The sequence below is a fragment of the Mus caroli genome, unplaced genomic scaffold (assembly GCF_978045245.1).
Source record: "Mus caroli unplaced genomic scaffold, Mus_caroli_1 scaffold_15, whole genome shotgun sequence".
NCBI classification, from domain to species: Eukaryota; Metazoa; Chordata; class Mammalia; order Rodentia; family Muridae; genus Mus; species Mus caroli.
The window spans coordinates 40,582,420-40,597,690 of NW_028227270.1; the positions used below are offsets into that span (position 1 = coordinate 40,582,420).

At 40.1% G+C, this 15,271-nt stretch overlaps 1 protein-coding gene across 2 annotated transcripts; it reads right to left on the bottom strand.

The window, feature by feature from the left end:
• Positions 1 to 2,233: 2,233 nt before the first annotated feature.
• Arrdc3 (arrestin domain containing 3) lies at positions 2,234 to 14,915 on the bottom strand. 2 transcript variants are annotated; one of them, XR_002379473.3, is made up of 8 exons: positions 14,378 to 14,915; positions 10,826 to 10,907; positions 9,090 to 9,237; positions 8,111 to 8,213; positions 7,519 to 7,775; positions 7,090 to 7,252; positions 6,671 to 6,863; positions 2,234 to 4,926 (listed from the first exon to the last, which is right to left on the bottom strand). XR_002379473.3 is itself a non-coding variant. In XM_021180071.3 (8 exons), exons 1-8 carry the CDS (start codon positions 14,655 to 14,657, stop codon positions 4,870 to 4,872), a joined length of 1,245 nt encoding a protein of 414 aa, XP_021035730.1. In that variant the 5' UTR covers positions 14,658 to 14,915; the 3' UTR covers positions 2,234 to 4,869. The 2 variants fall into 2 exon arrangements, 1 of the variants encoding a protein (XP_021035730.1); XM_021180071.3 differs by having other exon boundaries at positions 6,671 to 6,825.
• Between the last annotated feature and the right edge of the window lie 356 nt (positions 14,916 to 15,271).

Here is a 15,271-nt window from a genome sequence, read left to right on the forward strand (position 1 = left end):
AGCAGCAGCCTTGGATCCTTCTGACTTTGCCTCTCAGCATTGGTATTGTAGGTGGGCAGCAGTGCTCAAGATTTTTACTTACGTGAGACAGGGCTCGCTGGCCTGGACCTCCATGCATGGAATGTGCTTAATGTGGTAGAGATTTGCTACCTGCTTCTGATGAGGACTGGGATTAAAGGAAGGCCTTACTACCACACCTGGCTTTTTTATTTGTTTAATGTTTTATTTGGGGTGGGGAGGTGCTGAAAGCAAGTCTTCATGCTTACATAGCAAACACGTTGCCCTCTGACCCATAAAATGTTTTGAGTTCCAACATGTTTCCTCTTTGTAGTATGAAATCAAAGAGTGAAAAAGTAACTATTTCACCAGTCAAGTGCTTTTGGAAATGCACACTGTTGACACTGAACTCCAAAGATATAACTACCTATTATTTCAGAGATTATATAATTCTACCTCAAACGTATTACCTGGTATCTTAGTCACTTAGTCCATTGCTATGAAAAGGCATCATGACCAAGGCAACTCTCATAAAGAAAGGATTTAATTGGGGGCTTGTTTATATACAATTTCCGTTAGTCCATGCTTGTCATGGTTGTGCGCGCGCGCGCGCACACACACACACACACACACACACACACACACACACACACACACACACGGTGGAGGTTGCACACAAGTCTGGGCCTAGTTCAGGCTTTTGAAACTTCAAAGCCCTACCCGTCACGTGCTTCCTCCAACAAGGTCACACCTCCTAATACTTCCCTAAAACAACTAGGATCTAGACATTCAAATACAGGAGCCTATGGGGCCATTCTCATTCAAACTACACCCAGGAATTTTTGAGTAGGTAGATTTTGACTCAATATTCTGAGATGGACAAACTTCCAGGGCGTATACTGTGGTTGCTGGCTTGGGCCCTATTGATGGAACATGATAATACTGAATTTTAAGTTTTTCTATTGGAAAACTCACCTATGTCATAACAAATGAGTTTCAAATACCAGCTAATCAGAATCTCTTATTAACTGGACATGGTGGCACGCACTTGTAAGGAAGGCAGATCTTGAGTTTGAAGTCAGTTTGAGTAAGTCTCCTATTTGTCTTTGGAGAACCAAGAAGTTTTCTGGTCTGTTTAGCTTAGAAGCCAGGATGAAAAAAATACATATGAAAAGTTTCAGGATAAAAACACTCATTTCAAAAAATTAAAGGGAAGAGAACGTCCCCAGGGCATTCCTAGATCCAGCTGTGTTTAATATAGATCATGCCTGGAATTATGAGTTAATACTTTGTTTCACTGTAGCTAGTATGAGTTTCTTTTCTATAGAATCAAATATGGCAAGGTTAAATACAGCAAGGTCAGTCAACTATTCAGTAAATTCATGAAGCAGCTTGACAGTGGAGGACCCACAGTGTTGTTTAACCTAGGTAAGATAGGTAGTTTAGTCTTAATATACTCCAAAGTCAGTTTCACTGGAGTGCCCAGACCTGGCAGCCACTGGTGGTAGATCATAGTGTTTTTACTTCCTTAATAAACAAGACAAATTCACACCTTCAAGAGTGAGCATCTTATGTAACCAAAGAGGAAATCAACTTGAGCCTTTTGTTCCATGCCTGGTGCACTCAACGATCTGAGTTCATCCCCTCCTCACTGACCCCTCTCATTTGTTAATTACTGAAAGATTTGTGTCTTCCACTGGTTTGCGTGACAAATTTACAGTTCAGCTATTTATGTAACACGTTATAATTGCATTCAAAATGTAAAAATGTTTCTTGGTAACATGGGAATTTCATTCTAAGGCACATAAAGATATTCTTATATGTATGTGTAAACAATGAACAAGAAAAATTAGATTCCAAAAGGACTTTTAAGGTTGCCAATCACTCTAATAGACCCATTTTTAAAAAATATTTACTGCTGTTTTTAAAATTTGGGAAAACAGTTCAGTGGTTTTCAACTAAACTTATAATGTAGGTTCTCCTATAATGTTAGGATAAGGTATTTCAGAGGTGTGTTGTGTGTTTGGGGTTGGGGACTAGTATCTAAATTACCTGCTTACATTTGGTTCATTAAGACTTAACTCACGTCTTTTAAATCCTCAGTAAATTCCATCAGTAAATTTCCAATTTAGAAACAAAGTACTCAGAAGGATCTAAGAGTTTAACTGTAATGTTAATCACGTCTGAATGTAGTGCATCACTAATTTGACCAAACTTCAAATAAACTGGCAAACAATTATACAAAAACAGAAAAAAAAAAAACACTTTTATTTTCCACAAGGAAGAGCAATAGGAAAAGTTAAATCATTTCCCACATGGTTTTCTTAAAACAGAGCCTACAAGGACATATTCAGCACCAAATAAAAGATTACAACAGCCATAGAATATAATCTATAAAGCAAACATTTAATATTGCACTTTGTTTCTCGAACATTTTGGATTTGACTTTTCCTAAATGAAAAATTAGGAAGCTATCTTGAATACTAGAGCACGACTGTGGCCCTCAGGTGTTATGTCAAGAATTGACCAATATTTAGAAGTATAATGCCTCTAAAGAGTAAAGAATTAATGGGAAAAGTAAAACCTTATTTTGCCAAATCGTAAAAGAATTTTGTCACCAGTGCCAATTATCAGAATATTGGTCATTCTTGCATTATAATAGAGTATTGTGTAGAACATGGTAGTGAGTGCCAGAGGCCATGCACACCAACAATTGTTCCCTAGTTAGACAGAACACAGAGTCAGGTGTTTTGAGACAATCCCTCCCTCCCAACGAAAACAAAGCCACCAAATGCCCTTTATGCCAAATATCCCATCAGCTTCTTCTGGGGGTGGGGGTGGGGGACATTCACAAAATGATTTAACAATTAAAAAAATAATTCACCCCATTTCCTTATTATCTAGTATTAGTTTGCTATGGGAGCACAAACCCTTTAACTGAATCACTTAAAACGCGATTCATTTTTACAACGGGCTTTCTTCACCCTGTCAGCATTATTTCAAACATGAATTATCTTCCATGTTTTCTTAAAGGCCACTTATGGAAAAGCCTATTTTGTATGAAGCTTTAAGACAGTATTTAACCAGGTCAAGCACCAGGCCAGAGTTCCGAGTCTTCTCAGTCACTGTAACTGTGGGTCAGATGGCAAGGTGGGCAGATGACAAGATCCATCTCACACATTATGTTGTAACATCAGAGATGCTGGTGTCACTAAGAACACAAGCCAACTCTTACAAAATCGCTCTATTTTGTACTTTGAGAAGGTGGGGGTTTTACTTGTTTCATGAATGTTAGTATATGGTTACAATCCAACCATAAATTATCTTTAAAAATAATTTACTCATGTGTTGCCCTACTTATATATACTCAAAGCTGGAGACCTATCAATGCCTCTTAGATGACAGGAAAAATTGTTGAAAAACAGTATTATACACGTGTACAAACTAAAGCTACTTATCCCAGCGAACATTCTAGTTTTTCTACTTAGAAAGTTACACACTTTGGAAACAAATTTGGGATTTTGTTCTCTCAAACGTGAGCAAATGTATAAATGAAGCTTCCCCCATCATGACCTTGATATATTCTGGCTTACTGAAGTACCTTGCATCAGCAAAACTGATATCCAACACATGTGTTTTGGAGGTAATTAAGTAACTCTGTATAAAAATAAATGCACTTTTCCCTCCCTTCCCTAGTGACCGGGCAGCTTCCACTCGTTTTTAAAATAATAAAAATATTTTTCCAGAGCAACAGCCCTTGCCTCTGCTGGTGCCCGCCCGCCCTACTGTCTTTCTCCACTCTGAGCTTTGTTTCTTCTTCTATGTAATGATAAAAAGGGGAATGTGGGTGGGTTATCAGTTTTGTGTATGTCCCATTTCCGAATATCCCTCTCCAAAAAATCCAACCAAATAACAACAATTAACAACAACAACAACAGCAACAACATAACAGTGCAACAAACATAGACGGCATTCCAACAGTTTGGCAAGTGATGCATTCACCTGAGATTGAGTGATGTTAGGCAGTCAGTAACACAATGCTGCTCTGCTATCAATAGTAGAAAGGCAACACTCTCACAGAAAACCAAACAACAGCCATAAAAAGTCTCTTGTCAGCCTTCTCCTCTTGTCTCTTTTCTTCTTGTATCTGTTGCTTATCTACTACAGTAGGCTGCAAAACATACAGCAAAAGGATTGGCTTGAAGGCATTTGATGTTTGTAAATAAATCCACAGTAGGATCCAAGCTGAAGAGGTGATACATGGTCAGCCTAGTAGGACAATTCTGAGCATGTGCATATGCAGGTAGAGTCCAGGCTACATTAACTTAACAAACAAACAAAAAAACCCAAAAACAAAACAAAACAAAAAACTAAGAAAAAAAACCTGTCAGTGCATTTTGTTTTGTTTTTTTAATGTCAAAGTTTTTCAAAGCTTTCTTTTGTTCCATGTTGTGCTGACCATAAACAAGTTGTAAGAGTATCAAGAGTCTGGCATAAATGGAAAAAAAAATGCTGTAGTGACATTGAACTGCACAATGTAAGCATTGAGCATGTGCAAATTTTCAAATAGGAGGGACAACATCCTTCTCTGCAATGGTGTCTTGACACGGATGACCACAGGCTAAGAAGATGCCCTTAACATGTGCCAGTTTTAAAGAAGGAAAGCTCAGATCTTCAAGCATGTTGGAGCAGCCCCAAATGATGCTGTAGGATTCTAAAGCATGATCACTGGTTGTTTCATGTGTTTGCCATCTGTCTGGGCAAAAGCAATTCCACTTCCTCTGAAAACGTGTCTCCAAGATACTTCTCTGTCCTCAGCTGGAAGAGATACAGTTCAGAACCCATGTCAACTTGACTCAGTCAAGTGTTCCTTCAGCGAGAGGGGCATGATGGTCTGTCCTCGGATGACTGATCAGGATTTGGATCAATCTAGTAGGAATAAGACAAAATTTACAAAGTTAACTTGGTAAGGTGTAGGAAGAATGCAACACTTACCCGCTTTTCAGTAACAATCAGCAAATGTAACCAATATAATCAGAGGACATACATAACTTCTTAGTTAATTATACACTGGTGTCCCTCCCTCGGACGTGCTGCATGAGAATGCAAGGGTACTAGCATTATAGTTCTGCATGAATAGTTCAATTGCACACAAGTTCCTGGCAGGCTCTCTTTTAGCAGGGCAGTTTCACTCAACATCAGCGTTGCTTACACTCAGTTATAACACTGGAGTATAGCATCAAATCGCTCATGTTCTTTGTAAAGTGACTGTTTTGTTCTTGTTCTAAAGGCCAGTGCACCTTTTCCTGAGGTTCTATGGTTCCTGTGAAACTTAAGGGTCTTCTCTACAAGTCTGATCCATTTGAACTTAAATGTGAGACACCAAAGTGCCTCAGAAGTTTTCCACAAAATACACATTTCTGAAGAAAACAGCCAGTTGTCTTGTAGTTAAGTTACATTCCAGAGCTAGTTTAGTGTTGTACAAGTTTTAAATTAACTTATATTCATCTTGAAATGGGCAGAATTTATGAAAAATTAGATGAAATTAATACTATTTATATATTCATTTAAAAAAATTCCCCCATGAAAGCTATGAATACTCAAAGTAAGCCAGAAGCAAAATAAAAAATATAAGACTAAAAATACAGTAATAGAATTTGTGAGAAATAGTAGAACATTTTCAGAATCTAACACATATTTTATAGACTACGATAAGACAGGAAAATGTCTAATCAAAAATGTGTATGAGCAGATTCTGAGTACCCTGTAGTCAATGAGGATGGTTTTAGGGAACCACGTCTCCAGTTATGGTGTCACAGCAATTGGTTTCAAAGTAAAAACAAGATCCTTTGTGTCTAATGCATATGAGACAGTGGAATAAATTATATAACCCAGGGGATGATTCTCTTGATTTATAATTATTTTGGTTATCAAGGTCAATTTGAAAGGTCCTATAAAAATGTCTACTGTTGGCTCGTCATGTAAGAAAGCCCTGAAACTGCTGAACCCAGCCCCTTCTGTCCTTCCTCGGGCCTGCCCTTCCTGCCTATACTCCCGTCTTTGGAGGGCTAGTTGGAGTTTAAAATTCAGCTTTAAGAATCACCTTTCTCAGGGAAGCACTCTGATTTCCTAAGCGCCAATAAGCTGCTCATTACCTGAGTGCTGTTTCCTAACACTGTTAAAGTAAGACTTCACTTTGAATCTTTTTTTTTTTTCACTAATTTGTGAGCCTATCCAAAGTGCTTATCTTTACTCACGAGTGCCCAGTGTGATCAACATGAAGGAAGAGCATAAATAATTTAGCCGTGTTTTTTAAAAAGTCATTTGGAAATATGCTAACTTTTCTTATGACTAAGAATGCTAAAATATGTAAGAATTAGATTGGAGAACTATGAATAATATAAATTCTAGCTATTTAATTAATGTTTACAAAGTTATAAGGTTATTTCTTTAAAATGCTAATGAATCAACTAGAGTTTGAACATCATATTATTTCCTGGACGAAGTCAAACGTGTTGAAGTTAGAAAATTTGACAATTGTAACTTTTAAGCTGTTCTAAATTTTTTACTCCTGGGATAATCAAGAAGCAACTGTCTTGCTAAAGCCTTTTTAAAACCGTCTACTGCTGCTTCCTAGGAGACTCAGTACATTGTTATTTGTCTTGGTGCTTACCTCTGAATAGAGAGGTGGGGGCAAGAACCGAAACTCCTGGATATAAGCAAACAATGGTCCTTGAAGAGCTCTCTCAAAATCATCACAAGCACTCACTGGGGCAAGATTATTCCGTCTCTGTTCCTCAGTTACGACCTCTGCATAGCTGGGTGGTGCTGAAGGAGAAAGATACACGCAATTCGAACAACATGTTCTTATGCATGTCAAAATACACAGAATAGTAGATATTAAAAAAGTGTCATGTGAAAGTGTAATTATTTGTTTGGTGATTAAAACAAGAGAGACATATAACCAAACTTAACATTAAGGTCACATGTGCTAAGGAAAGGTACAATTTAACTAGGAATATAATATACCAAAAACAAAAGAGAAAGTCTTAATAGTAATAGAGAACATTTAAAAATGTATTATGTAATTACCTTCAGGTCTTTCAGGAAGGGACAGACCAAGCCAGTTCATATTCATGCTACACTGACTGCTCACACTTGAGGTTCTGCTACCAAATGGATGCAGTGGGATGGTCCCAATGACTAGTGGCAAACTGAGAAGCAAATCCATGGCCCCAGGAATATCCACGTATACCTACAGAGACAGAAGCTTCCGTCAGCACTCCAGGTACAACCGTCTTTAAAACACAACCTAATTCTGTTATTAGCTGTGATTCCCTTTAAAGTTCTTCACAATTTTATGTGCCATGTTCTAGGCTTATGAGAGGTAGAATTACAATGTAAAATTTCACACACACATTTAAACTCCACTATAAGTGGACTATAAAAACCATACTTGGATAAGCTAACACTACAACCCTACAACTTTAAGTCATAAAAACTTTGTACAGTAACACCTACCATTAGTGAATACTCCACTCGGATTATACTACAGTCAAGGATGGAGGGTGAAACCGGTGGGATTTTGAGCAGCTTGCCATTCCACGTCTCTGTCTTCCCAGAGGATAAAGACTCGCCACGTAAGTTTGCCACAAGCTGTTTTACTTCCTTCATTTTCCCTTTGGCATAGAAGGCCTGCGTCTGGTAAATGGCTGCCTTTGGCACTACCATTCGGGAAGAGCAGTTCTCAATCTCAGCAAATATCTGGATTGATTCACCTGCAGAGGGAAGCCATTAAATTTACTATTAGAAAACCAGCCAACACCCACTATAAAGTGTAGACCTCTGAAGTTCAACTATGAAGCCCATATAACTCTATGGCAGAGAAACTATCCTGGACGTGAGCAAAGTGACTTACAGTTAAAACAAGACCTGCTCACTCTTGCTTTCCCAAGAGAAAAGCAGCCCACGATTGTAAGAAGAAAACGGACAGAGACAATGGAACATCTGTACTAGGGAAGACTGGGTGCTTACTTTTGGTATTTGTCATATTCTATGTGTATACACAAATATTTAGTAAACTGCTTTTTGTGGGCTTCAACCTCACACATACCTGGGGTGTAGCCCTTCCTTTCAATCTTGGCACTTAAGGATATGGGGCCTGAGGTGCAGAACCAGCAACAGAGTGTCTTTTCTTTTGTGCCTGCTTGGGGTGACTGTAAAAAATAAATTGAGAAAAAAAAAAAAAAAACATCAATGTACAAACTCATAAAAATGTCACATTTTAAAAATCCAATTAGAGAACTGATTTTGTTCCCTTAATCAATGGTTTTAAATGACACAAAACTTCTGTCTTTATATAAACTTCCATTCAATAAAGAAAAAAAAAATGCTTTACATCCTATTCCAAAGCAAAGTTTTAACCCATCATGTACAAATAAAAACTAATGAAAATAAACAAAAAAACCCTTTCCAAATTCTGCATAAACTGTTTGAAACTTGGTTGTAATTTCAAATGGTAACATCTTACTTTGAAAATGTAAAAATTTAGTAAGCTGTCCATTTAAAGGTTAAATTTTATTTCTTTAAAGATGTCATCTTTTGTTTAAACCTAATAGTTTTTTAAGCCAAATTTGAATTAGTCTTATAAAATGCAATTAAAAAGAAATTAAGATTTTTTTTTTCCATGAAAATGATGAATCCCCATCGCTTGAAGCCTATCCCTAATTGGAAGAATGCAATGTAGTACAAAGCTGGATTTGTGACAGTTTCAAGTAAGAGTAGATGTTATTGTCTTAAACGATAATATTGTGCATCAAATCATTTAGAAACCAGGCTTTGTTATTGCTATGTTCAGAGTAAAAGCTATTTCACATCACATACTGGTCTTTTAAATTTACTTAGCACAGCATGAAAAATAGGAGCACATTACTCATTTGCTTGTGTACTCTATTTCTACTGTATTTTAAAATAGGCATTTTTAATGGAATTTAATAAAATTTCTTTATTAGAGCTATGGAGATTGCATAGATTAAGTAACTGTTCTTTATGTATTAAGTTAAAAAGCAATCCAGAATTCAGTCAGTTCTTACCAGTAATGAAGGAGTGTTGATATCTATGTGCTCAAAGACTGTAAATTCCTTCTTTAATTTTACTGGTAGAAGCCAAGGCCTATGCAATTCGGCTTTCACCCAATAGCGCACACTGCCATGTCGGCCTTCGAATGAGGTAGCAAGTGGTCTGTGTAAAATATAAAGATGGATATATTAATCTTATGCCTGTTTCTAAAAATTCAGTATTAGATCAGAATAAACCATTAGCATGTTGAACTGTCTGTGAGGTACCACGTATAGAAAGATGTCACCATGTGCTGTTTTTGGATCAAGGAGGTACCACAAGTAAAATTTCTTACAACTTTCCAAAGGGATAAGTCACTGGGGAAAGATCTTTTATTTTCAAGTAATGATGAGAGGTAAATGTAACAGAAAATTTGTTTTTAAAGCCAGAAGAATTCTTTTAAACTAAAGAGCCTACTTTTAATGTTGGTGGCAAAATTATGAAAGTTAAATAAACTATTCTTGAAAAGGTAAAAAATTTAATACAAAAAAGTAAAAACTGGCCTCACTATTTCTATTTTAAAATCCTAGATCCTAATCAAACATTCAGAAAAGAGTCTTTAAACTGCTCTACTTTTGTTAGCCAGGAATTAGAGCCTCTTTTTATAGCAACTAATTAAATATAGCATAAAAAGGTCTAGAATACTCTCACAACTTCCTTTTTCATAAATTCACAGAAATGGGAATTGTTCTTTATACCCCAGTCCACTCCTATTCTAACTCTCCCTTGGCTGTTAACTAGCTTTACTTTCTAAGGCTTGAAAAGAAAAATATTTCTATTAAGCCTATGTCAAAAGAGTCAGAACTGTTTCTCAACTTGGCAGATTGTAGGGTTTAGTGTTTAGAAAAGGTTTTAAGAAGCAGCCTGACCCATTAGAGAAATGTTCAGCGTTGTTACTTCCAAGCCAGAGGGCTAGATTATCCTGGTAGAAGTGCCACTATTTTACAATGGTTATGAACTCTACACAAAATTCTAATACAGAACGAGTAAACACAAAGTTAAGATATAGCCAAGGCCTGATAAACTGCTATGAGCTAAATTCATTCTCTAGATCAATGCAGGTGCCAGTTTACAGGCTCCAGTGTCTTAAGAGGCATTATGCAAAAATGTTTACATATTCTATCTCAACAATCTGTTAAAATGCTAAGAATGTACTGTATTTCAAGCTTTCCACTCTGGTGGCTCTGACAGACGTTTCCTTTTAAGTCCAGGTTATGATAGCTTATGTAATGTCCTCAGTAGCTCTGTATACAAAGCTATGGAATGTGTGTCTAAAGAACAGGCCTCTCCTTGAGTGTTATCTTTACATTCTAAATTTATTGCTAATCATTTACAATAGGAGAAAAGACAGAATACTGAATTTTAACCCAGTGAGCCTCAGCTTTCTTCTAATACAGCCAACAATAAGCAGCTGATTGAAGGTTTACTGTTTGATTAGCACCTACTGAATCACCAGTCCTAAATTAAATACTGTTTTATAAGCTTCAAACACTACTGTAAATTCTAACAACTGAGTGTGCTTTCTGTAATTTTGCCACATGAGATTAAAAATAGCTCCTATTTAATATGTTGTTTTCCTCTATCAAGTTTCTATAATGAAAAGGGTTTTTTTTTACTAAAAAAATTAAAAACTCTGTATTTAAATATGGAGTATCTAATTTTGCTTGACTAAGAGTATCCATAGAAAATACCTATTCCTTAGAATACTTACGTCTGTGGAAGCTCGAAGCTAAATGCATATTCATGCCTTCCTGAATGAATAGTGTGGAAGCCTTCTTCAGAATTATCATCATCTAAAATGAAAAACACAAGAAAACAAAACCTTGTTATTCTCAGGTGGTAACCCAAGATGTTCTTCATGATCGAAGCCACAAGCTTTCATCTTAAGCTATGAGTTCCATTATCAACTTCATTATTTCCTCTGGCTAAAATAAAAATCCTTACTTTCCATTTTTCTTCATTCCTCAACTAGGGATGATGAATAGTTAGTTATACTTTATAGGCTGTTTTATTTTAGTGGAAAAGAAAAACAGTTAAAAAATGTATCAAAACCAGGTTGTGGTATCCGACTACACTGTTATCTTGGCCACCAGTTGTTTACTTAAGTGCTAGTAAAACAAAAATCGCAAATTGCCAGTTTTTGGTGGCTACTGACTTTCTAGAGAAGACTGCTCCTGTTGCACCCTGTTAGCAGAGTTGGGAGGACCCCTGGGACTCAGGGTCACCCAGAGGGGACCCTGTCCAAAGGAAAGTGGTAAGCAACTGTTTAAAAGCTACATACAATTGTTTACTTAGACAATATTCAACACTCAACTGGTTTTAGCAGCAGACTGAAATCTGCTTTTATAAGTTTAATTACAAGGCACAGAATTTAAAAGATGCTTACAAAGAAACCATTTTTTTCAACATCCTTAAGTCTAATTGGGTAGTTTCCATTTGCAGGGGCTTGGGCGGGGTGGGGGTATAAGCTTTCACTTAACCCATTTCTTTTGCTCGGATTCATGTGTGTGTGTCGTGAAAATAAATAAAAAATGTGAAAAGGTACTTTTGGCTTTCTACGTAATATACCAAAGTCTTAGTAGCTTTACTTGGTGGGCAATCCTTTTTAATTAGAATGGAATGGAGGTGGGGGCTGGCGCTGCATCACTACACTTCACCTAAGTACTGAAAATGCATAAAAAATATGATTTTCCTCCCCAAATCATCGTGACCCGCCCATTTCTGCACACTCCTGCCCGCGCCTCCTGGGGAGCCCCTCTTAAGTGTCAGCCCTGAGGACCGGCCAGGGGACCGTGGCCCGTCAATTCGCTCCCTCCAAGGCGCCCAAACTTCGCCTCCCTCTCCCTTTCTTCCTCCCGGTTCCCTTTTGTGCCAGCTCAGCAGTCTCATTGAGGCGAGCGGCGGCCGCCGCGCCGTGGTAAACAAGTGCCTGGCTGTCAATCAAGAACTAGACTGGAGCAGGAGAGGACCGGCCTAAACCGGCGCTGAGCAGCTCTCAGCCGGCCCGCCCGCTCGCGCCCGCGCTCCGCGCGCCCCGCTATACATACGGCATACGTCGCGCGGCGCTCGCGCCCGCGCAGCCTAGCCTGCTGAGCCGGGGGCGGGGCCACCGCGCGCTGCGCTTCCGCTTTCCACGCCCCAGCCGGTGACCGGTTCAATCTGGCTCAGGCCACCCTGACACCTACACTGTTACAGCCGGGGGGAACTGGGGCGGCGGCAGAGAGGCGAAGGCCCGGGGGAATAATGGGCGAGGCCGAGCTGGCCGCAGCGTTCTCTGCACTGCCCTGCCTCTGTCATGTCCCCTCGGGCCAGACAGGTACCAGCCCCGGGAACCCTGGCGCCTGCACGTTCCCCAATCCCCGGTAGGGGGGATTTTTAACCGAGACTGCACCCAGGGCAATGGCACCTGCGGCGGCTGCGCTGGGCGAGAGGCGCGCCCAGAAGCCGAGGTGGCGGGCCAGGAGGGACCTTTACCGGCGCACGCCGGTTCCAAGCCTCGCCCCAACCGGCGCGAGCCGGCTTGATCCTCCCCACCCCCACCAGCCCAATCCAATCAACGCCTGGCATCGCCTTAGCAACAGGCTAACAAACGCTGCTCCGCCTATCCCCGGGCGCCTGGGGCGGGCGCTCAGCTACCAGGCTAGTTTGAGAGCGAGCTGCCAGTTTGAAGTCATTGAAACTCTTCCAGCCCTACGAGCCCGTCCACGCGTAGCCAGGCTTGCCGGGGCACCTCGCAGGGTGCAGGTAGTTATCCTAACCGTGAGATCGTGGTGCAATGGATCAAGTGTTTGTCCATAGATCTCTCTATCTATTCCCCCCCACTACAAGTCTGAACTCTTCAAGGCAAAAGCCTTTGTCTCTTCTTATTTCATTAAAGGCTGCAACGTCCAAGCAGGCTCACAAGCAAATTCATGTGTCTGCCCTTATTTAAAAAAAATAAATAAGAGCGCTGTCATTAGGCATTGTACGGACCATCCGTGTAGACGCTGCGGAAGGAGAACTAGGGAACCATTTCAGCATGTGGAATACCTCGGTGTAGGTGCGTCGTAAACCCTAAGAATTGGCTTCGCCTTCATATTTAAAAGACGATACATTAATTCTGTGTAACTTAAAGCATCCTCCATTTCTCACTTGCCTTAAGTTCAATTAACGTCTCCCTAGGATGTACATTTTAGATATTAAAAAAACAAAGTATTCCTCTCTCTGAAAAGTCGCCAGTATTTGCACTAAAATACTGCATTAGAAAGGAGAAACAAATTACATAACCAGTTTTAACATTATATTCTTCTTGGACTAGGAATTAAGTCATCGCCACCACCTGACGCGTGTAACCAATCTGCTGAGAGCAGAACAAGCGCCCCTCCTCACCATCCCCCAGAACTGGTCCGAAACAGGATTGAACCGCTTCTAACAAAGGGTGGAAACTTAGAAAAACAAGCTTGGAGTCGCCTGTATTTCCACATTGTAGGCACTTAAACAACAGATTGCAAATCTCAGGATCCCTTCTCCCTTTGACAATGCTTCAATCTTTATCTTATACCCCAAACCCAAATCCGATGTGTCATATACTTTTCAATTCCATCTGTCTGCCATGGGTTTCATTGAATCCACGTTCCAAAGTTAGACATGATGCTCTGAGAAGAAAATTACTGACCCCGAATGGCTTCTAAAACTGACTTAATAGTTTGCATAATGATAGATATTATCCTTTGAAATAAACGATGCTTGATGTACATTTTAAAAGGAATTGGGAAAAAATAGGGGGAAAACACGTGGGGGTGTTGGTGCCATATGTCAAAATAGGCAATGGAAGCCCTTTATCAAAGAACAATAATCAAGTCCTCAAAGTCGTTTGTACGTTAATATCAAAATCAGATACATCTAGCAACCTTCTTAAATGTCACTACAGTTCTTTATTGGAGCTCATTTCTGGATCTAAGATTGTAAAATAAAGGATATCCAATATTGGACTGCAGCTTTTGCAAATGAATTTGAAAATATTAGTAAAACGACTGAGTCACATTTAAACACGTTGTAAGGTGCGTATGGCAGATATGAAGCCGGTTACAGATGTAGTTAAGTGCAGTTTGCACTCACTTTGCAGACGTCTGCATGGATTAAGGCTTAACACGCTTGAACGTCAAGGAGAAACTACAGCTTCTAAGTTTGCTAACCTTTATCAAACTGCCGATTAGAACTGCACTAAATGAGATTAAAGTTCTCATGCAAAGAAGTCGAATGTAGTGACTAATTAAAAACTTACCTCTTTCGTGCCCAATTAAGATGTCTTTATGGTTGAAATATTCTACTTCTTCAGTGTAATTCTGTGTATAGGCAGTATTGGAGCCGGCGTTTCTTGATTCCGTCCACCGTACTTTCGCATGTCCTCTTGCATGAATTTTAAGAGATTTTACTCTGATCTCCCCGGTAACTTCTAAATTTACCCTTCCTGAGACAGTGTCCCCGCTAGAATACACGGGGACATTACTGTCATTAAGACAGTCAAAGCTTATTGTCAAACTCTTTACCTTTCCCAGCACCATGATTATAACAAAATCTATAAAAATATAATGTAAGACCAAAAAAAAAGTCAAGATCGCATATAAGATGTGATCTTCACTTAACACTGATGGGTGTCTTTGCCGTGCAAGAAAAAAAAATCATGCAGGCAGGATCAGTGATTGTCTACAAATAGTTCATTGAGATTTCTTAAAAAGTCAGGGCAGCAGAGAAGCCGCTGCTCCTCGCTCCTGCTCGTCTCAGTGGTCTCCTTACAAAGACGGGCGGCTGGAGGCTGCCAGCTCACTTTAAGAGCAGCTTTGTGAAAAACAACCCTAGTGCGCAGGCGCAGGCTGCGACTGCGGCCAGCCTTCCAGCGCGCTCCCTCCCGCGCGGCGCGCGCCCCGCTCTCGCCGCACGCTCCCGGTACAGTAGGTGTGGAGCGGGCGCCGCCGACTTCGGTGCATGGGCCGCTGCGATTGGCAGGCGGGCACCCCGCCACCCCCGCCACCCCCGCCGCGGCCGCAGCGCCGGCCCCGCACGCGCTCCCGGAGCTGAGCAGAGGGACCCGGCGGCGCCAGGCCAGGAGTGTGCGCCTGGGCCGCGGACCCGGAGGACGTGCGAGCCGTGGGGGAAGGGGAGAAACCAGTTGGGCAAG

What these genes read in the sequence shown, in the direction of transcription:
- Arrdc3 (XM_021180071.3), bottom strand. Translation starts at nt 14,657, where the DNA reads ATGGTGCTGGGAAAGGTAAAGAGTTTGACAATAAGCTTTGACTGTCTT. An exon ending in CTTAATTGGGCACGAAAGAG is followed by an intron (nt 10,908 to 14,377) that starts GTAAGTTTTTAA and finishes TTTTCATTTTAG; the next exon opens with ATGATGATAATTCTGAAGAA. An exon ending in CCTTCCTGAAAGACCTGAAG is followed by an intron (nt 6,826 to 7,089) that starts GTAATTACATAA and finishes TTTCTCCTTCAG; the next exon opens with CACCACCCAGCTATGCAGAG.